Raw genomic sequence first — 21676 nt, 5'->3', positions numbered from 1 at the left:
CAGTGGCTTGAAGTCTAATAAAGGGCGGATTGATTCAGCAGTATTGTGAGGATTAGGACAGCAGACAGCTCATGTTTATACATGAGGCCCAAATGTAATGCTGATGAGCCAGCGGCTTACTGGTGGAGCCATCGGTATCCATTATGACTGCTAACAATGCTAACAAGCCATTTCGCAGTAAATTGTAATGCTAATAGAGAAACTTTGTTTTCTCTGTTTTGGGGGCCAAAGGCCCCGGGAAATTAAGTATCTACAGCTGCAAGCACCCTTTGAAGAAGCTTCTCTGGATATTATTTTGTTGAATTAGTTTGGTGGTGAGGTTAGTTTTTCTGTCAAACCACAAAGTTTTCAATATTAAACAAATAACTTTTTAGATATTTTTGAAACTCAACTCATTGTGAAATGTTATTCTATAGTTTACAAAGCCATTTTCCCCAATAATGCTTTAATTTTTTTGCCATTTTCTGTGACAGTGGTGGTCTCACCTTTCATGTCTCGTTCCTCAACAACTACCAGATTTGTTCAGTTATTCGCAGTTCTGAATCTGGAAGCATGCGAATGGCTGGAAGGTGACAGAACGGTGATGGAACACTTCATTCAGGAAAGCATCATGACACAAAATGTGTCGTCTTCAAACGTGGCATGATGAAATTACACTTGACACACGAAATAGAAGTATTCACATGATCATTTATCCCATAGTGCTTTTGAAATTGGTTTCAATGTGGAGGGCTCCGTATTCAACATCCAAACATATTTTGCCTGAGTTGTGCCTTTCAATCACAAACACTTTTTTTTTTTTCTAATGTGGTAATCAATATCTAACTGAGCTGCTGGTGCCGACGGTATCTTCACCACCTGCATGGAGCAATGAAGCCTGAGTGCAAAGGATGATTGAAATGGCTCATAGACCGAAGACAGCACCTGAGCGCATGCTGATGAGAAATCTCTCTCCTTGTCTCATGAAAACATGGAGCTCATGCAACAGTGTGCGACCTTCCAGGGTGTCACCCATCAGTGTGGCAACACAGAGACCATAAGGTCCAATAAGACCTGAGAGGCATGTTGACGGGGTGAATATGTGGGGTATGTGGGGTTTGGTGTGAGCTGTTTTGGCTGCATGTCCCTCTGTGACTTTACTTCTTGTGATGTATTTTGTCATTTTCTTCCCATGACCAATGCTTGTTAATGGTGTGGCTGGTTGAGTATCGACATTTACAGCAAGTGATGGTTGACCGTTAATGGCATAGTCAATGATATACCACACTAGCTTTCAGGGAAATTGCAAATGTTCATTTACTTGCACTGTTGGTAAAAATGCTGCAAAATCAGCAGCAGTAAACAAACTCATGTCTCCGAACTGTACAACCGCTCTGTGATCAGGAAAGCCACCCTGATCTGGCCCGCAAAAACATCTATAAAAAATCCTTTATTCCCATTGCAATAACCACCCTGAACAACATGAAATAAGACACTGAACAGTACATATATTTGGCATGTATTGGCTGCTGTTTGCTTTTAACATTTCACTTGTCATATGTGTGTGTGATATGTGTTGTATTTTATTGTTGGAGCCTTGTCAAAGGAGAATTTCTGTCACTGTCTGGGGCAGACAATAAAGTCTGTCTATCTATCTAGCTATCTATCTATCTAAATCTGCTCCATCTTTTCCAGAGAGTGTGTTATTCCATAGGACACTTTATCATATTAGCCTAAAAACTGTTTTTTTTCCCCTCTGCCCTCTTCCAACTTTTACATGAGGCCAAAGATCACAGCGTTGGCCATGTTGTTGTTGATTTGATTATTTTTAACTCTAGTTCTTTATTAAAAGTCAGATTTCCATTGGTGTCCCTAAAACAGTGTGTACACTGATGCCACCATCTCTGCTGTTGTGCAGCGGAATTATATACTGTCTGTTTGTACCCATGACAGTGTTTACAGGTGTTGGGGGGGTTGGAATTGAAAAAGTTGTATAAAGCCGTTTTGTGTGAGGTCGGGTAAATTGCCTCTTTATTTATTCTTTATTCGGTTGCCTCAAGTGATGTCACTTGACCTGTCACTTGAGGCAACTGAAGTAATTACTACTGCCACTTCAGGCCTTTGTCACTGGAACGTAAACATGTTGTTTTGGGTCACTGGATGCTCTCCTTTTACTTGGAGTCTGTTTTTCCATCACAATTTCCTCAAACCTAAGCTGACATCTTCATCTTCTCCCCTGTTTTGTCAGATCCACAGTCCCAAGCTCACAGATTCATTTTACTGTCACATAAGATGCAGAGAGAAGCCAGTCCTCTCAATTTAGAGGCTTAAACTGGGCAGCAGTTGGCCATTTTGGAAAATGAATCATACTATTAATCAATGATAAAAAAAAAAGTTTGCAATTCATTTTTCTGAAACTTTTTTTTGTTAGCTAGATTCTCCGTTTTGGCTTTTGCCAGATATCTTCTGCTTAATTTTGGTCTGACAGGCTGTAATTATTCAGCCTACCACTTCCTAAGAGGCTTTTTGGGCTAAAGAGACACGCTGCATGGTATCAGTCAGCGATGGCTTATATATACTGTATGCATCTCAACACATGCTGCAAAGTGATGAATAGAGTAGAATGTCTGACTGTTTATCTACGTATGGTCATTGAAGAAGAGTGTCAATGAAACACCTTCAAATGATATAAAGCAAAGCATCCCACTTTGAGACTAAGCAGAAACAGGATATGTGAGCAGTCCTAACAGGGGGGATTGCTTTTCAATCTCTCTCCCTCTCTCTCTGTTGCCCTTTCTGGGAAGTGCAGCAGCCTGTCAATAACTGTCAGGGGCTGTCTCAGTCAATCAGGCCTGTAAGGCTGCCTGGGCCTCTGGTGTAACGGGAGGATCTAACAGAAACAACCTATAACTGACACAGCTCCAGATCTATGCTCTGTAATCACTGGGGAGCCCACCTCTCACACTGTAGCCGCACCAGCTGCCTGACAGTGGACACATGTGCTGTGTAATTGCTTTTCATACCATTCAACCTTTTAAAATTGATTGCAAGCCATGAAAGAGGCTTTACTGAGAAGCGTACAGTGGGGTTTGGGGGGGGGGTGGGGGTTGTTGGTTAAGCAGGAATATTGTTTGACAATGTCATGCTGCAAAATGTGTATCTGTAAACAACGTGGCCGGCTCCTCTTTCATGCAGTGAGGCTGCACGCATTGAGTCATCACCCACAAAGGGTCTAATCCCCCGGGCCTGTGTTTGACAGACCACCTAGCAAATGGAAAAAATGGAAAATCTCTTGCTGCTCTGAGAGTTATTTTCTTCTCAATTACTTAGCAGGGGCAGCTGCTTTGCTCTGATGTCTTTGTGCAAGAGGGCATTGTGGCGTACATGAAATATGACATCCAGTGTATGGATACCTGTGTGTGTTGGTGGGTTGGTTGGGTTTGTGAGCGCCTTTGTACATGTGTCCATATGCAGCTGTTGGACAATAAGTAAGCATATTTTTAATAGTAGAAGCAAAACGCTGCAAAGGACACACTTAGGATCCTCACTTTTTCAAATAAACCACCAACTAATGTGATCCTGAGTTATTACCTAACATTGTACAAGGGCTCTTCATTTAGATTTTAGTTTATTTTATGTTCACAGAGCACTTATTTGTGGAGTTATCAAAATAGTTGCCAATTAATTGATTAGCTGTTGTTTTACATCTGTGATTACATTTATGAGCCTTGTCTGAAAATCTAAGCTGGAAGACAAAAAAAAATCTGACATCTTCAATGAGATAATGTGAATTTGTGTCTTCATCCGGTTCGAGTCCGCCAACTAATGTCTCAAATGTCTCAGTTTCCCATAAGAACCAAAAAACGTTTCTCCTCAGGTCTCCATAATTATGCTGTGATGACATGACTGAATGCACTTTGATGAATTACTGTCCCTCTCTCAAGCAAGTCTGTTGTATTTCATGTTGTACTGGTTTAAAGTGAAAATCATAGGAGGCCTGAAAAGTAGGAAGAGATGTGAGATGGTTGCATAGCTAAGAAATGCAAACCTACTGGCCCATGGAGATTCGAATCAGATTTCTCTTAGAGTTCATAGAGAGGTTAGCAAGAGAGAATGTCAGTGAATTTACCCATAAGTATCACTATTGTGTGTGTGTGTGTGTGTGTGTGTGATTCTGTCCTTTCAGTGTCTCCAGCACCTTTATTCTGGAGTTCATTCAGCGGTCTTCCAGCCCTGCAGTGAGCAGAGCCTTTTGCTGCATTTTTGTTCAGCCACTCTTTCTCCTTTAGTGTCAAGGATTAGTCTGACATCTCCTGACTCTCTGCCTTTCAAATGAGGAGGACTCCTGCTGAAAGGCTGAGAGGGTGCTCACCACGTAAAGCCGATACTCACACTGCTGACGCTCCTCATCCTTGCCCTCCGTCTATCTCAGCTCCTGTAAAAAAATCCATGAGAAGTCCCCAGTGATCTTGCGGATGTGAGGGGAAGAATGTGTGGTTTTAAAGGACTTTGGCTATGGAGCGGCTGTGAAATAGTAATGTCCAACTCAGCCAGGAGGCCCAGCAAAGAAAAGCTTATAGTGCTGTCAGCTTGATCTTTCAGGAACACTTCTCTTCCAGTGTCCATTTTAGTGGAGTTTGCAATGAACCGATGCCGAGCCAAGCTGTCAATCTAGTGGTAGGAATGGGTTGGGGCTTTGAGACACAGCTGTAACAGAATCCGTCACAATGTGTCGCCTGGTCCCCATCAAGAACTGTACCAGTTGCTACGACAGTTTTCAGACCCATTTGTTTTAGTTTTTTTTTTTTGTTATAACTTAAGATAAGATGACCTTGTAGTCTGAGCAGCTTCTTTCTAATGAGTGCGACAAGAAATTTGGGGCAGGTTTGCTGCTTTTTGTTGTTGACTAGTGCGCTCATTCCCACGAGTCACAGATCTCTCTAGTCTTGTCATCAGCAGAGCGATTCTGACAGCAGGTTTACATTGGCTGACCACATAGCTTCCCAACATTGTCATTAGGTTGCTTGTGGTACCACTCCACCTTGACACTGTGGGATGTAGTGAACATGGAAGCATCTCGGTCCACCCGTTTCCTCAGGAACGGGGTTACAGTCAGTATTCCAAAAGTCCAAAGCTGCTCTCACACTCCATCATTAAAAGCCGAACTGCCTATACCCTTCCTTGCATATCCAAACAGGCCAGGTAGTGCTTATTGGCCTGGCATGTCTTGGGATTGTTGATTTAAATCTCCTTTAGTTTAACATGGTCCCCTGGCTCCTGGGGCCTGTCAGGCAGCCTGAGCCAACAGTAGCACCTCCATGTTGTTGGTGTGCCTGTATGCAGATTGCTACCCAGGGCGTTTATCAGCTGCAGGTCCACTGCACTGAGCCTCGTGTTAAGTCAGGTGGAAACCTATGACTGGCAGCAGATAGGGTGAGGGAACATTTTAGAGGCAGTGTTAAAATTAACCAGCATAATGAGGAAATAAGTGACTTATTGGCGTCTCAGTCACTTCCTTCATTAAGGCTGATTTTTATGAGCATCCGTCACGAGTGGAGCAGCCAACACCACGGCTCCAGGTTTATGGAGCGTGTATTGTCACCTTGTTCCAATTATCTGGTACCTTTGAATGTGCTGAATGTTTGAACAGAAAAGGACATGGCGTATCATTAGTTGTTGCGCAATGTAAGAAAAGAAAAAGGCAACAGCGGAGGCTCGACTGGGCTCCACACTAGCTGACTATTTTTATTCATCATAGCAGCAATTAGCTGATTAGAGCAGTGGCCAGGAAGGTGCTCGGTGGAGGAGGATTACATGCCTGAACCATTAAATGTGTTAGTGCTTTAAATTATGTTGAAGCAGCGTTTCTCTCTGGCTCAACAATTTCAGTTTTACTAGCAGGCAAAATAAAACAATGGGTTACTGTGGGTACTGTTGACACCTGTTTTTTTTTGGGGGGGGGGGTTTATATAGTGCCAGTTCATAACAATTTCAAGATGATTTCCATAAAGAACAGGTCAGACCAAACTCTTTAATAAAGAAACCCAACAATTCAAGCATTCAACATTAAGGATTCAAGAATCCCCACATGAGCAGCATCAGATATTATATTAGGAAACAGTGGCAGGAAGAACTCCCCTTTAACAGGAAGAAACCTGGAACACAACTGGGCTCATATGAATATGAATAATAAAAACATAATGAACATTGGTAAAAAGTGTCGGTGGCTCACGATCCACAGCAGTGATTCATGAAGCCAGAGAGAACCAGGACCAGGATCCACAGGAACCAGAGAACCACAGCAGGAGAACCAGGACCAGGATCCACAGGAACAAGAGAGATGAGAAAAGCACAGAAAGGCTCCGGGGAAGATACCAAGTTAGTAACAGACATTAAAGAGACATGAAGCATCAGGATGGAGAGGAAGAGGAGGAGAGAGGAGCCCAGTGCATCATGGGAGTCCCCCGGCAGTCTAAGCCTATAGCAGCATAACTAGGGGCTGGTCTAAGGCCTGATCCAGCACTGAACTATATGCTTTACCACTAAGGAAGGCTTTTATTCTACTCGTAAATGTAGAGAGGGTGTCTGCCCCCCGAACCCAGACTGGAAGGAGGTTCCACAGGAGAGGAGCCTGATAGCTGAAAGCTCTGGCTCCATCACTACTTTAGAGGACTTTAGGAACCACCAGTAGGCCTGCATTCTGGGAGCACAGTGCTCTAGTGGGGTAGTACGGTACTATGAGTTCTTTAAGATATGATGGAGCCTGAACATTAAGAGCCTTGGATTTAAAATTCTGTTTTTATTCCAAGCACAATAACTAAACAGTTTTGTCTGAGTTTAGCAGCAGAAAATTGCTGCTCATCCAGGACTTTGTCCTTAAGGCAGACTTGAAGTCTTCATCTGGCTTTATTGATCATCTGGGTATCATCTGTGTGATTCCTGTGTGTTTCCTGATAATATTACCCAGAGGAAGCATGTATAAGGTCAATAAAATTTGTCCAAGCACCGAATCTTGTGTGGACAGAGGACTCATTGTTAACATGAACAAACTGAAATCAATCTGATAAACAGGACTTAAACCAGCTTAATGCGGTTCCTTTTATGCCAATGAAGTGTTCCAGTCTCTGTAATAGGATGTGATGGTCAATTGATTTTAAGGTTTAAAAAGGTCTTAAGAATAAGAGTAGAGATTAGCATATGAATCTAGGCTATTCCTACTACCTTAAACCAACACTCACATGACCATATGTGCCCTGAAAGCTATTGGCGCTGTGTTACTTTCCAACTACTGCAGCTCAGCAGGGATATCCAGCCCCTGGACACACAAAGAGGTGATATGTGCCAAAGAGTGTGTAACTTTGGACGATATTGGCTGAGATAACTCAGACTCATCGAGCCGCAAAAGGCTTTTGCTGAACTTTTTTTTGCAAGAAGACTGTGGATTTATCCCGTGTCCTCAGCTATATTTAGCTGTGAACATCTTAAATGTTAACTGTTCAGGATGAATGAGTTTTCTGGGTATTTCTCTTACCTTTTTAACTTGCTATTATGACGGTTCAAAAACCTCCCAATCCAGTGAGGAGTATGTAATCTTGAATTAAAGTTAAATGATGACATAAAAAAAAGAAAGGCATCATTGTGTAAATGTTATTTTCTTGGCTTCTGGTGTAATCAACAGTTCTCAGAGTTATTTTTAAAGAAGATTTAAAGCTCATTGTTTTGTTGAACTTGCATCACAGTAGTGCTCCATGCATATATTTACATTTTAAAGTTGGATATTTTTACTGATGATATAATAAATGAAAGAGTCAGATCTTATCTGCAGTTAAAATATGATGCTTGCCAAAGATGAGAATGATAATTACCAGTAAGGTGTTATAACAGCCATTTGGTGCACAAAGTAAAAAAGAAACAGGCTGCAGAGGATGTATGAGTTGGAGGCAACCTGTGTGTGGAAAACAGCCTGTGGGAGCTTGTGTAATGGCTTGCCTCCACATGTAGTGATATTTATATGGACAAAGACAGACCGCTGACCCTCTGAAAGCAAAGCTCCAGCTCAAATTACAGGGCTGCCTGTGATTTTCACACATTAGGAAGTCATCGCCACGTTGATTTGTTCTTCCGTTTGTTTTTTTTAAATGTCATGTGTGACATGGATTCAAAAATGGCTTTAAATGTATTAAAGACAGCATGGGGGTACGCAGGGGTAGATCGAAATAAAAAAAATCTGACAGGGGTCAGTTTTACATGTCAAAGACCTGCTTTTACAGCAGAATAAAAAAAAAACACAACATGAAACGGATCTCACCTAATGGAAGAACCAATTATTTCATATATGGCACGTCCTTTCAAAACAGGAAGTTACAAAACCACATGTTCTGCCTCTTTCTCTGTGCAGATAATCAGGAAATAAAGATAATCTGAGCTGTGTGCAGGTGCTGTGTGACTCCATCAGAAAACCACCGTCATTTATACAAATCCATGAATCTATGTAAAACTTTATCTGCTCACAAAATATACAACATAACATCACATTTCCACAAATGATAAAGCATGATTTGTATTTGAATTCCATCTTCAGAACAACAACATAGTAAGTCTGAGCTGAACCTAAATAAAAGCAGTGTAACTGTTAAAAGAGTATTCCACCTATTTAGCATTGCACTCCTGCAACTCTGTTAAAAACAAATCTTCAGAACTGATGCAGCAAAAGTAGAGATACAATTTTTTATTCCACTCATTTGGCCTCATTCACCAACCGCTCCGACGGAGAGATTCATCTGCGTTTGTGTATTTAGGATTTATTTTTTATTATAACATTTATAATTTGATCATTTTCATTACGTTACAAAGCATTGTTAAATAGATGAACAGTTCTGTGGTCAGAAATGAGATCAAATCATTTTGGTTTATTTCAGCTGTAACAAGATTAGATTTTTTATGTTTACATTTGACATTGTATTTGGCATCAAGATGCCCGGTCCCTTTATCTTTGTTAATGATTAGATACCCATGGCCATCACACAGCAGCATAAAAGTACCTGCCTCTCCAAATTCAGAATAGACACTTAAACGCACAGCTTGAAATAGTATTAAAATATCATATTATTAATATCATCAAGGCATCAGGACATCAGGATCGGATGGTAGATCACATTCTGTACTTTTTTCCATATCCGATGGATATGCTGGAGTCCTGGGCTCCGTCAGCTCTGTCAGGACTATTTATTTCACAGTCAGTAAAAGTCTAAACTCTGCATATTGTCGCATAACTCTTCCACTAATCACTGAAATGAACCATGATGATCAGTTTGAAACATGACTAATGTGATCAGCTTTGCAAATATGTACACGAACCCCCCGGTAACGGCACCCCATGTTTTGTTATCTTGTATCCGCTGCTAACATACTACTACATTTAACAGCCCGTATATATTATAGCCTGTTAATAGCTCGGCCTTGCAGTCTCATACCTATGCTTATTGCATTCCTCTTGGGACAAAGGCATTCAGCATCATATGATCACAGGTGTGAACACTTTTGTAGTGTAAGAACGAAGAAGAAGAAAGACTTTTCTTTGGACCTTTCTTAAGCACAAATTCAAGCAAAAACTTGGGAAAATTCTGTCTTGTCATTCTTCTTTCTCTCCAAAACCTGGCACCTAGATTACCCACAATGCAACTCAGCTGCTGACAGCTGGGTCGGACATTAGGCTGTGTTATACTAGTAGCCGCTGATGTAGCCTTGAGCTGCTATCCTGCAGCAGAGACGAGCAGCGAGTTCTGCTCGGCTCCACACCAACACGTCTTCGCTCATTACTTGAGCAAAATGTTCTTTGTTACTTTCCACCATGGGACAGGGGAGAAAACCCCAAAGAAATCAAAAGAGCAATATCTTTTCATATTCAAAAGAATGCATTAGTATTTGGCAGGAATGGAACTTTTTTTAATATTCAGGTGAATGTAAACACTCGTGGGACTGTCTGTCTGTCTTCGCAGAGGGAGGACATCTGTAGCCGCTGAACACGACATTATCGAGTCTAAATATACAGCTGCCTCCCTCAGTGCAGAATCACCAGAGTGAGCCAGACAAGAGGCTGCAGCCGCAAACACACTTTAAAAATTCCCCACATGTTTAGTCTCAGGCAACAACAACGCTGAGTGAAAAATCAAGCTTTTATATTGAGTTACAGTCCAGAATGTCTTGTGCAGGTTTAACATTTGTGTTGCGTTCATGCACAATAAACTAGAATTGTTTTAATGAATACTCACTTTTGAAATGGTGTAAAAGAGCAATATATATCTCCCCCATAAAAACGTTGAGCAAGAAGGCCGTTCCCTCTCTCCCACGGTCCATCAGGACGTGAAAATGCCACTTTTGTTTTTACTTTTTAACGGCTGTGACTCGAAATGTAGTACAATACTTGAGATAAAAAAGTCAAAGTAGAATTATTGATTTAAAAATGCTCTAAAAAAAAAAATAAAAATGCAAATTACGACTTAAGAGTAACGAGAGTGAATGTCATTGGTACGTACCCCTGGTGTACAGTCACATCGCTGCAGTTCCTACAGCCCAAAGCATACCTCTATACGCCGAGACCACATACCACCTAATGGAGGACTCTATCAGAACTCACCTGCAGCAGCCTGTCAGTGCCCTGTTGTTGTGCATCATTTTCCCAGGAAGCATTGAGCACTAAGAAAACAGGCAATAATGATGGCACGAATAGCTAAAAGGGAGCATGTGCAGTTGCAATATGATAAAGACATCTAGCTGTCCTACAGTACGTAATGTCGGCATATTATTTCCATTTATTTCCTGGCTGCCTGTTTGTTTTGTGTGTGGCCTCTCTTTACACCTGCATCCATTCACTTACCCATTTAACAAGGACAACATTGATTGAGAGAGGTGGTGAGAGGGCTGATTCGATTTCAGAGGACAGAATTGGATTTGATGGTGGGGCATAATAGCTTTCATGGGCTTTTACAGCACTGAATAGCTTTGCTGGAGCTGCCTTGATGGGACTGAGGCGTAATTCTGAGAAGGATCCCGGGGATGGCAGGAGCACAAACATCCTGTTCCTTATTGTCCCAGCGCACAGAGCTCTCTGTGCTTTACCCAGAGGAGGCGAGCACAGGACGCCATGTGAGGCCGAGACCTACCTTCAAACTAAAGAAAAAATATCCTGTATACAAAGTCACACTCTCACGGATAGGTGTTTCCAAAACTGTGCTTGGATCAATGAGCTGCCACGACAAACAGCTGAGGTGAACCGGGCAGAGAGCTCACCAAACTGAAAGGAAAGGGGTTAACCTGCCTGAATTGCGGTTTAAGACGGTGGCACGTTGGCGGTAGCACAAAGGCTATGTGTGCACTGAAATCCTGGCCTTGTGCCTGAGATAAGATGTATTCAGACTCCACAGCCACAATTTGGGTAATCAGCCCCCTCGTAATTCCTCTCCACTTGGTCCGCTCTGATTTCATTCATCTGCAAATTGCTCTGAGGAGAAGAGTTTTGCCAGAATGGGGGACGAATTGTACTCTGAGTTTACTTTGCCTTTTAAAATATGTTAGCTTTTGATGAATGGGGAATTCAAAACATTGCCCACTGAGCAATCATTTTAAATTCACAAGCAGCTGATGTTGTACTGTTGTTAGTAAAACAAAAAAGCACAAAGCCATGGTGTATCCGACTGAGAAGGACCTGTCTTGTCTTTGTCTCTGTCAGACTGCTGTGCCGTTCCTCTAAAAAAATAATAATATCACAGTGATGAAGTAACTGAGGTTTTGGTTTGCAGGTGCCACGGGGGACACTCAGTCAGACGGCATACCCTCGGTGCAGGGCACCTTGCCGCACTTCATCCAGGAGCCAGAGGATGCCTACATTGTCAAGAGCAACCCCATTAAGCTTCGCTGTCGAGCCGCGCCCGCCTTACAGATCTTCTTCAAATGCAATGGAGAATGGGTGCACCAGAATGAGCACTTCTCCCAGGAGTATAAGGACCTCAACACGGGTAAGACAAAGCCCTGTGACCTTTCCCATCCTGACATGGACCTCAGATTAGGGTTGTTTAATTCTCATCCAAATGTTCTCCCCTCTCCCAGCTTTTGCCTGTTTATTGTGACATGCCATGATTATGGTAATGTAACTGGATCCAACCACGCAGCTGCAGTGGTTTCTTCCAATTACTTGTCTAGATTTTTAAGAATACACACGAAGAAATGGAGTGCAACGAAAACACAGGTGGCTGAGGCCAACATCACAGCTGAACATCCAACCACAACTGAAACAGCTCACTGAAACTGATGCATGCCATAGGTTTTCCTTCCCTGCCACTGCAGGTCAGTGATATGAAGATGCTCCTGTGCTTCAGTAGAACTACTTACACTGTGGTAACTAAGAGGTTCGAACCATTCTGTGCGTTGATATCTATCTGCCCTAAATCAAAAACATTTTCCACTACCTTGTCTTCAATTTCCACAAAAATTAGAACAAATTTAAAATGACAATGAATCTCTGTCTTAAGAAGGGGAGAGCGGGGACACTTTTTACTCTCCTGTAAGTCGCTCACCATCAACACATCTTCCAGCGATCACTCCTACATCAGAGGAAGGCTTCAGGTCATGGGTAGAAATGGGTTTCCCTTTCATTCTTATAACTTATTTTAACAGCAGGTTAACACACGGTGATCACCGACCCCACCACAGGGTTGTTGTCCCTCTAGTTATCAGTGAGGTTTCAATAAAAAGTGTGATTTTAAAAAGCACTGGTAACTTTGACGTTTTTGTGAGCTGGAGACACCAAATCAGGTTTCAAATGAACAGAATCACCATCTCTAGAACTGTCGGTGTGTTTGTCTGCTCGTTTAAACCGTGGATGCGGAGTTTTATCAAAGCCATAGTTTCATAACAAGTCACTATGAATGTAAAATCTGAAGGAGGTCACAGGTGAGACGGCCAGCCCACCTGACCTCCTGACAGCTTTTATGCTGCTGCCACACGTCTTAAAGCTATTACCTTCCTCTTTTTAATACATGTTTCATTAAGAAATGATTAATGCTAACTGCACAAACAACAGCAACATGAAAAATGACTCTGACTCATACAAAATAGGACATTTCTCCTCCCCTGTTGTGCGGAACTAAACCGGCTGAACCCACAATGCAGACACAGAATGACTGGGTGGCTGGGAGACAGATGGGTTTATTTACACCAACGGATAGGAGCAAGGTCGGGGAAAAGGGGGCTAGCGGGAAGCAGGACCGGGGTGGGGACCAGGGAAGACAACCAGGTGGAGCAGGGAACAGGAGCGGGATGGAGAGCAGACGGGAGAGGGAAACAAAAACCGGAACCAGGACAGAGAGCAAACACGAGCAAAATCACAAATAGTCTTGGAGAAAGGAGCCTGAAGTGTAGCTAGTGCAACAGACAGTCTGGCAGAGAGTGGTGATCTGGGCTGGGCTCATGTAGGCGGGGAAGGAGTGGGTGGCTTGATTGGAGATTGGTGTCAGGTATGTGTGAGTTGCAGGTGCGTGGGCGGAGTGACCTGGAGTAACCTCTGCTCAGGTGGCAGGTAGAGGGAGAAAGGGCAGGGGAGACAGAAACCAACAGGATCCTAACATCCCCTCAGTGTTTTGAGAGTCTTAGATAGAAATTGAGAGAAAAATTGTGGGCTTTTTTTTAAGTCGTATGAATTCATGAATGTGGAGGTTACAAGCAGAGATGAGAAAAGGAATAGAAAAAGTGAAGTTCTGTAACTTTGGAAATCAGTTTTTCTGAAATTTGTGTTTGGCGAAACACGCTGCTCATCCATGCAGGGAACCAACTGATTGGATTTCTTCAGTGCTGCATTATGATGATATGTTTCTCAGCTATATTATACACTGAACAAAAATATAAACGCAACACTTTTGTTTTTGCTCCCACTTTTCATCAGCTGGACTCAAAGATCTAAAACATTTTCAATATACAAAAAAAACCCCCATTTCTCTCAAATATTGTTCACAAATCTGTCTAAATCTGTGTGTGCTGTGTGATTAAAAGTGAACATTTCAGTGGTCTTTTATTGTGGCCAGCCTAAGGCACACCTGTGCAGTAATCATGCTCTCTAATCAGCACCTTGATATGCCTCACCTGTGAGGTGGGATGGATTATCTTAGCAAAGGAGAAGCGCTCACTAACACAGATTTGTGAAAAATATTTGAGAGAAATGTTTTTTTTTTTTTTGTATATACAAAATGTTTTAGATCTTTGAGTCCAGCTCATGTTGCGTTTATATTTTTGTTCAGTGTACATACAATAGTCATGTTTTTTTGGTCAGGAAATTCGCTAGGATATATCACTGTGTGCCCAACAGCTCGTCATTTCAAGTCTGGAAACTGCTTTTTTAGAAACGGAAAATACTTTTTAACAGCTGGTCAGACATAACGAGTGCTGAGGAAACAGTTTTCTGTTCCTTCTCTAATGAGAAGTTATTATTAGAGTGCAGTCTCTGTTTTCTCCGTTAACACCGACTTTCACCAGCAAGGTGAGAAGTGAGGTTTTAATTTAGCAGCAAAATACAACAACAGTTGCAGCAAGCTTGTGTCATTTAGTATCCTTGGAAAGTGTATTAGCGCTGCAGGCGTTCAGTCTGTATCACAGTTTGTTCCCTCACTAAGAAATACAGGAAAGATTGTTCACCCTGCATTAATGTAGCATTTCAGTCTGCATGTAGAAGGTTTCAGGTCTGAGCAGAGCTCCTTAGACTGACCCTCAATAAGAATATCAGGGTGGCCTCAGATGGTTTAAGCCTAAAAGGCAACAACAGCAGTGCAGCTTCAGGAATCATAGCTGGCAGAATGTGTGTATTTTAAGCTCCTTGCAGTGCTAGATGGGCTTATACTGAACCACAGCAGCACAATTTCAGCTAGTTTCACATGAATCGTCATTCACTGAAATGCATCGGACTGATTTTCAGATCCTTTCCTGCTATGATCTGAAACAGCGCTGCATCACTCGCTCCTCCGTGACCGCAGCTGAAAAAGTAAAGCGATTAAATATTTCAGCTATGCTTAATAATGTAAATATTTGATTTGAGGTTGGCCACCTCGGAGGTCATTACCACTGAGGAGATGTTGTGGGTCACCCTACCTCAGAAGATTTCATGAGTCTCCTCACATTTACACTGAGCGGCTTTTCATTTGGGATGAAGATTAAAAAAAAACCTAATGATACTGACACATAACATGGGCATTAGTGTGGCAGCTCCATTGGGATGCTACTAAGTTGCATTATGGGAACTGTAGGATCCAGTGTTTTTGGTGATTGATATACTAGACACTGAACGTCAGGATGTCTCGATCTCTTTACAGAGTTATAATACTGAATGAGTGGAGTAGCACGGCTCCTTATCCATCTCATCAGGGCTCCTGCTTTATTGGCCTGTTCCTCCTCTTATATTAAAGCTCATTCACTTCTAAATGCTGCTGCAATTAGTTGAATCATGGTTCGAAAGCCTAATCTGCACTTTCTTGTTGCAATTCTTTTTATTTATTGGCTCTCTTGTTTTGTTTTCACAAATGTAATTGAGTACGTGTTAAGTAATTCTATGTTTGGACCATGACTGAGGAGATTTGTGGAGCCTCAGGCTACACCAGCTGGAAACCTACAAATAATGTGCGAACACTGTTTCGACTAGTTCTCCAGCCAATACATGTTCAGCTAATTCTGATTGGAGTCTCAGGTCGAGGTTATGATTTGGAGTGTGGAAGGGAAGCTGTGGTGCTCCATACCAACTAGGCCCCATTAGTTTTTGTCAGGTGGAAGAGTGTTGATTAGAAGACCTGACTGAGGCCTCCTGAAGGGATTTCTGGCGAACAACAAAGTTGCTTTGACACCTCGGCTTGAATGCTCTGTGATTAGGGGCTGTGAGAAAGTCGTCTTTCTTGTATTCATGAAGGTCCCTCCACAGGAAAGAGGCTCTAATTGCTTCTGGAAGTTCATTATAGTGTGATTGCTATGCTGTGAAATTGTTGTAAGCTTGATAATGGCAAAATGAAATTTGGAACTGTCTTTGTGCAGAGGAAAAGGACAAGTAGACGGTCACTTGGTGGTATTTGCCAGCTGATTTCAATTGCCACATCAACATCCAGCATCCTGCAGGAGGGAAGCTAATCAGTGGATTTCACAGATAAGAGTGAGAAACTACACCAAAAGCCTGTTTTGCCTCGAGGCTACAGCATGCAGCTGCTGCGCTAACAAACAGCCAAAGTAAAATCTGAGAGTCCTGGTTCCAGAATTAAAACGAGACCGCGAGAACACCTTCCTCCTTGAATAATTCAAAAGTTGAATTCATAAGGAGTAAAACACACCCTTACACCACGCAGTTATGTTGCCACAATCTGCAACGGTCTGGCGTGACCACTAGCTTCTAAACTAAGTTCAGCTCTGACGGAGATGTCAAGTGAAGAGACGTTAAATAAATTACGATCACCAGCTGTAGTATACAGGAGACGTGACAGAGGTCTGGCAGCTTGTTCCCACATATGGGATGTCACAGCTGAGCCTTGTATGAGTTAAGATTGAACTGCTTAACATTATTTCTGCCAAAGTGTCTCTCTGAAAAGACAAGAAAGGCCTCAGACTCCATAAAAGCATGGAAGGAGCTTCTCGAGGAAGCAGTGCGGTTCCTTCAGTTAACTCTTAAAAAGCAGATGAGATGCATTATAGGACAGTTTCTGTGGTTAGAGAGTTGATTTCTGTTAATTTTTGGAAATTATATTGTGTGTAATTTAGTTTGATAGTTGTTTCGGTTTCAGCTGGAGAGTCTGGAGGATTTCTGTCCTGGATCAGGAATTTTTCAATACATTTCTATTAACTATTGTGGCTAATGTTAGTATTGCTGCGTACGTGATATTACTAAGTCAGTTCGCTGACTTTATGACTCTTCCTTATTTCTGCTACTATTTTCAGAGAATGTACTCATTTTGTGTAGACAAAATTGCTGAATTAAGAACTGATGTTTTGGGCACAGAGGAGCAGCAGAACCAGCTGTAAGCACAACGGTGACAGATCATCACCTTGCAGAGTTCTTATGGTTGTCAGTTGCCTATTTACAGGTCCTGCAGATACCGAGCAACATTTTAAGTTGTGACAAACACAAGTCCAATATAGCTCTGTTTTCAAACTCCTGGGGGGGGGGGGGGGGGACGTCTGGCTCTTTAGCTATGCTATGGAAACACTGTTCATTTTTGCCAGTGTGCTGAAGGAGGTTTGGTGCTGGCCAGACAGCATGCAGTCGGGTCATCAGAGCTTCTTCAGTGACAAACAGCTGCCTCCTGCAGGTGGAGAAGAGGCTGATGAGAGCCAAAAACAGCTCCATAGAGCTCAGGGGAGGAGGTGATAAGTCTCTGTGGGTCTATGAGCCACCCCGCTCATCATATGCATAGTCTTTTAATCTTTTGATAAATAGCCTTAGTGACCCGCTGTAGCAGGTTTTAAAGAACACCATCTGACACACATCCCAGGCTGTCAGACATACAACCAGATGAGTCAGAGTCTTAGGCTCTTACAAGGTTCTGGCAGTAGACTAGTACCCACATGTACTTGATAATCTGATTATGTCCAATAACAACAAGTCCACTAAGTCACAGCACAGGCATGAGTCGTATCCATGACGAAGCTTCTATTAATATTCCTGTTTCCATGCTACAGAAGATGTAGACACCTCCTCCACATCATCGGTTTCCCTCCAGTATTCAACCTCAAACCCGATCCTTCTGTCGAGATGCTACTGCGATACTCCCGTGGCTATTTTTGTGCAAACACTGCAATTAAACCGAGTCACTCTCTTTGAACACAGAGGGACAGACACATCAGCGTGTAAACGGACTCCGCAGCACGGCCAAAAACTCAAGAAGAGCTTGGTGAATAATGAGAAATGCAGCGAATGCTCTGATGTAGAGTCACAGTAGACATTTTAACATGTCTTGGCAGGAAAAGCACACGTCTAATTAACGGCATTAAGGAGGGAGTTTGTGCCACTTAGGTTTACTTTCCGAGGTGCTGTTATCGTGCCTGCTGGCTCAGTGTTTGGCCCGACGCAGCACGGCACGCCTCACAGAAAGAGAACGATTGATTTCATTCATTCGTTTTTTGCTGTAAATAAATCGATTTTAAAGAACAAACTTGACATTTAAGGTTGAGGAATGTCCCTTAATCATGCATAGTACTGTGTTTCTGAATGCTGTTGAACAGTTTAAAGAGCTGAGCCCTGGGAACCTGTATACTTGATCTCTTTTGCTTTCCAAACCTCCGTCACATGTAGGTGAGCATCATGTGTTGTAGTGTTGTAGTGTCGCTCTTTAATACTGCGTTGCGACCTGGGAAGGCGGAGCGAGCCGCGTAGCACTCAGCTCTGTGGAGACAAATTCAAAAGGCGGTTTGCAAATGTTTCCGTGCGGTCTTATTGAAGGTTACTGTGTCTTCTCCAAAAGCAAGTTGCATTTTCTAATTAAGCAATTTTTCATTTTCGTCAACACAGCTGTTGTGTCATTCTGAGTGGCTTAATAAAGTGTTTAATGCACAATGTGCAAATGTTACACAGTAAAAAGTAGAGGATCTGTTACAACTATGCATTCAGTGAAAGGCTTCACGTGTGTGTGTGTTTATTCTTACTGTTCACAATGTTCATCATAATGCCAGTAGAATAAAATTTTAAACAACAGCTGATCTCAGGAAACCTGTTTAGTATGACTCCCCTTAAGTATTGTCATTACTTTTCTTAATGTTTATCTTGCTCTTAAGCTATTATCCAATCAAAATGTGTACCATGTACCCCATCCACTCGCTTAGCACCACAAACACACATTTTTATAATGCTCAAAGGAGCTGAGACATTGTTAATGATGTTAGTGACAAAATGTAGATGTCATGAAAAAGGCCTGTTGTCGGAGAAAGGAACTTTAATGGCGTTGTTATTAGACGATAGATGTGCATGTAAATGTAGCTATCACAGAAGGAGACAATACACTGAGCCACAATTCAGGAACAATTTTAAATCCTCCAAAATGATTATTGTTGCTTCTTTATAGAAAGTAACGACATGTTTGAAGACAGCGTACATCCATTCAGGTTAGAAAGTAAACAGCATAGCGCACATCATGCCTCAGGGGATGACAATCCTCCTCAGGAAACTTGGTGAGATTGAAGTTTTCTTTAGAAATGAACACAGGCACAACTATTGATGAACTAACACCATCACCAAACGCAGCGAAACCACAGCTCGCCCCCAAGCTGCATGCTTTTGTTAAGATCGACTGCTCCTCAGAACGAGGAGGGGAGGGAGGCGTGTTCATTGTTGATTAATCAGTCAACTAATTTGTCAGTTAATTTATCAATTGTTTGAAATCTAAAACGAGAGGAAATGGAGATGTAGAAATGACTTGTCACTGTTCTCTGTGATCCGACGTGAAATCTTCTGATCTGATCGTCTCGTTTTTCCAACCAGCTCATGAACCAAAGACAGTCACTGGAAATATGAAACGAGAAGAGAGAAGAAAAGGAGAAAAGTAGTTCATCCTCACATTTGAGAGTGTGGAAGCAGAGGAGCTTTAACATTTGACTGATCCATCGTCAGTGGGGACGATGGTCTGTTTTGCTCTCAGCTACAGTGTCTTTTGATACAACCACTGGGGTCATCAAAGCTTCCAAGATTTTTTTAAATCCCACATATAGGGGCTTTAATGCAATTCAAGTTTAATTCACTGGAATTATCCAATTTAGGCGGTGCTTTAGAAGAGACTAAAAAAAGTCACCTCCTCTACCGAGAATGTGGAGTGTATCATTCAGAGGTCGGTGGACTGATGGGTGTGACGCGACCATTTGAGAATCACATCCACTGTAAAATCAGCATACAGAAGCTAAACACTGACTGGTTCATTCTGATTCATTTCCTCTTCCATCCATTATGCTCATCCCAGATCATTTTGACAGGGAAATTTGATGCATATTTCATATTCATTAAGTCAAATTAAGCTCCGCTTGTTCATCAGCATTCCTGTGTCAGTAAGTGCCTGCTGCTGTCACCTCTCTTTTTAACATGTTTCATTATCCGTGCCGCTCCACTATCTCTCGTTCTCATTTAAAGGATTGTAAATTATGAGCCGTTTTACCTCAACTTACTCTGCGTCTGTGCACTGACCGGTTACCTCTCACTATAATCACCACGCTTAACTGCATGTGGTTCCGCCACACCAGATGAAATCTCCCTGCTGTTTGCTGGCCCAAGTGGATTAGCAATTAGAGGAGCCTGAGGATGTCCTCGCTGTAGCCCCTGGCACAGGCCTACCTTATATCAGCAGTAAATGCAAAACCATAGATAAGGGCGTCTTAACGGGAAGGCTTTGTCCTGCTCAGTAATAGACAGCAACATTGTGTGTTGGATTAGTGCAGCTAATCGGAGAAGGAGATCAGTGAAGAATTGGAATGTTATTGATTAGGACATGGGCCCTCAATGCCACCTGGAGCACCTGATAGCATCTCTTATTTACCAGCTGGCCTGATGAATCACTGGGCGCTGATAAAGCCCACAATGCCCTTGAGTTCCCCAGCAGCAGCCTAAGGGAGGACTGTGTATAGCTGTTCAACACCTGAGGACAGGCAATCCTACAGAGTGTGTGCATGGATATTGATTGGATTTTCTTATAGATTAAGCTAAAACATTAAAAAAAAACATTGTCAGCAGCTGTTAACAGATTAATTTTTAGTAAATTCATTTTTTAATGTCACGTTGAGGCCCTGTGACTTGTTACTGTAAACTTCAGGTTTTAGTGCAGTCAGTACCTTCTGTGTGAACCACCATTCATCCATGACAGAGGAAGAAGAGATACCCCCCCCCCTCCCAGTGGCCTCATTGGACCAGAATGCGATGCAGCCTGCAGACACACCCCAGAGTTCACAGACTGGTCAGCTCACGAGCAACAATGTATTTATTTGCCCACAAAAAACCTGAGATTGAAGGCAAGCTCATCCCAAGTGTTAAAAGGTATTCTGGGAAATGTAGGAGTGAAGTATATTATAGGCACCAAGGACACTTTATCATAAACTCCCTCTGGAATAAAACTGACAAACTAATGATACATAATGGTGTAGTGTAAAAGGAAGGTAGATGATCCCTTCTTGCCAGCCTTGGCACATTACACTGAATTTCTACACTTGGACCTGAAAATTGGGTGAAGTACAGAAGAAGGTTTTGTTGGACTCTTTCCTAGTGATCAAGTTCTCTCAGATCAGTTATCAGACATATTACACCAGCTTAACAATGCAGAGAGATGATTAGGCTGAGATATGCAGAGGACAGAATTAATAATCAAGATAATTTCCTTTACTCTCAAGGGCTGCATGCACAGCGATACATGACTCAACTCAATGAAATATCCTGATGTAGTCTCTAGTACATGCCCTCTTGTTATTAAAAATGTTTCATCCACCTATTTTCATGCTAACAAGGGGATGTTGAAGAGAAAAAACCTACCGTTTGTGGCAAAATTAGATCAAATTTCCACAAAAGCTTTCACGGAGGCCAGAGGCTAAAAGTTAATGTCTGTGAAACCCTTATATACATTATAGCAATAAAGACTTGGCAGAATAAAGGCTTCTATGAATTATTGGAATAAATGATTGGTACGGCTGGCTCAATTCCAGCACACGTCCCTCT

The 21676-nt window shown here is 42.2% G+C and overlaps 1 protein-coding gene across 1 annotated transcript in view; it reads left to right on the top strand.

Moving 5' to 3' along the window:
- The window catches only part of unc5db (unc-5 netrin receptor Db), a 148999-nt gene that overhangs the window by 57730 nt on the left and 69593 nt on the right, over window positions 1-21676 (top strand). The window contains exon 2 of the mRNA XM_070833471.1: window positions 11778-11993. Coding sequence (XP_070689572.1) covers window positions 11778-11993 — 216 coding nt within the window. The remainder of the gene's footprint in view (window positions 1-11777; window positions 11994-21676) is intronic.

Source organism: Pempheris klunzingeri, chromosome 7, assembly GCF_042242105.1.
Source record: "Pempheris klunzingeri isolate RE-2024b chromosome 7, fPemKlu1.hap1, whole genome shotgun sequence".
Lineage (NCBI taxonomy): Eukaryota > Metazoa > Chordata > Actinopteri > Acropomatiformes > Pempheridae > Pempheris > Pempheris klunzingeri.
This window is presented reverse-complemented; position numbering and strand designations above follow the sequence as displayed.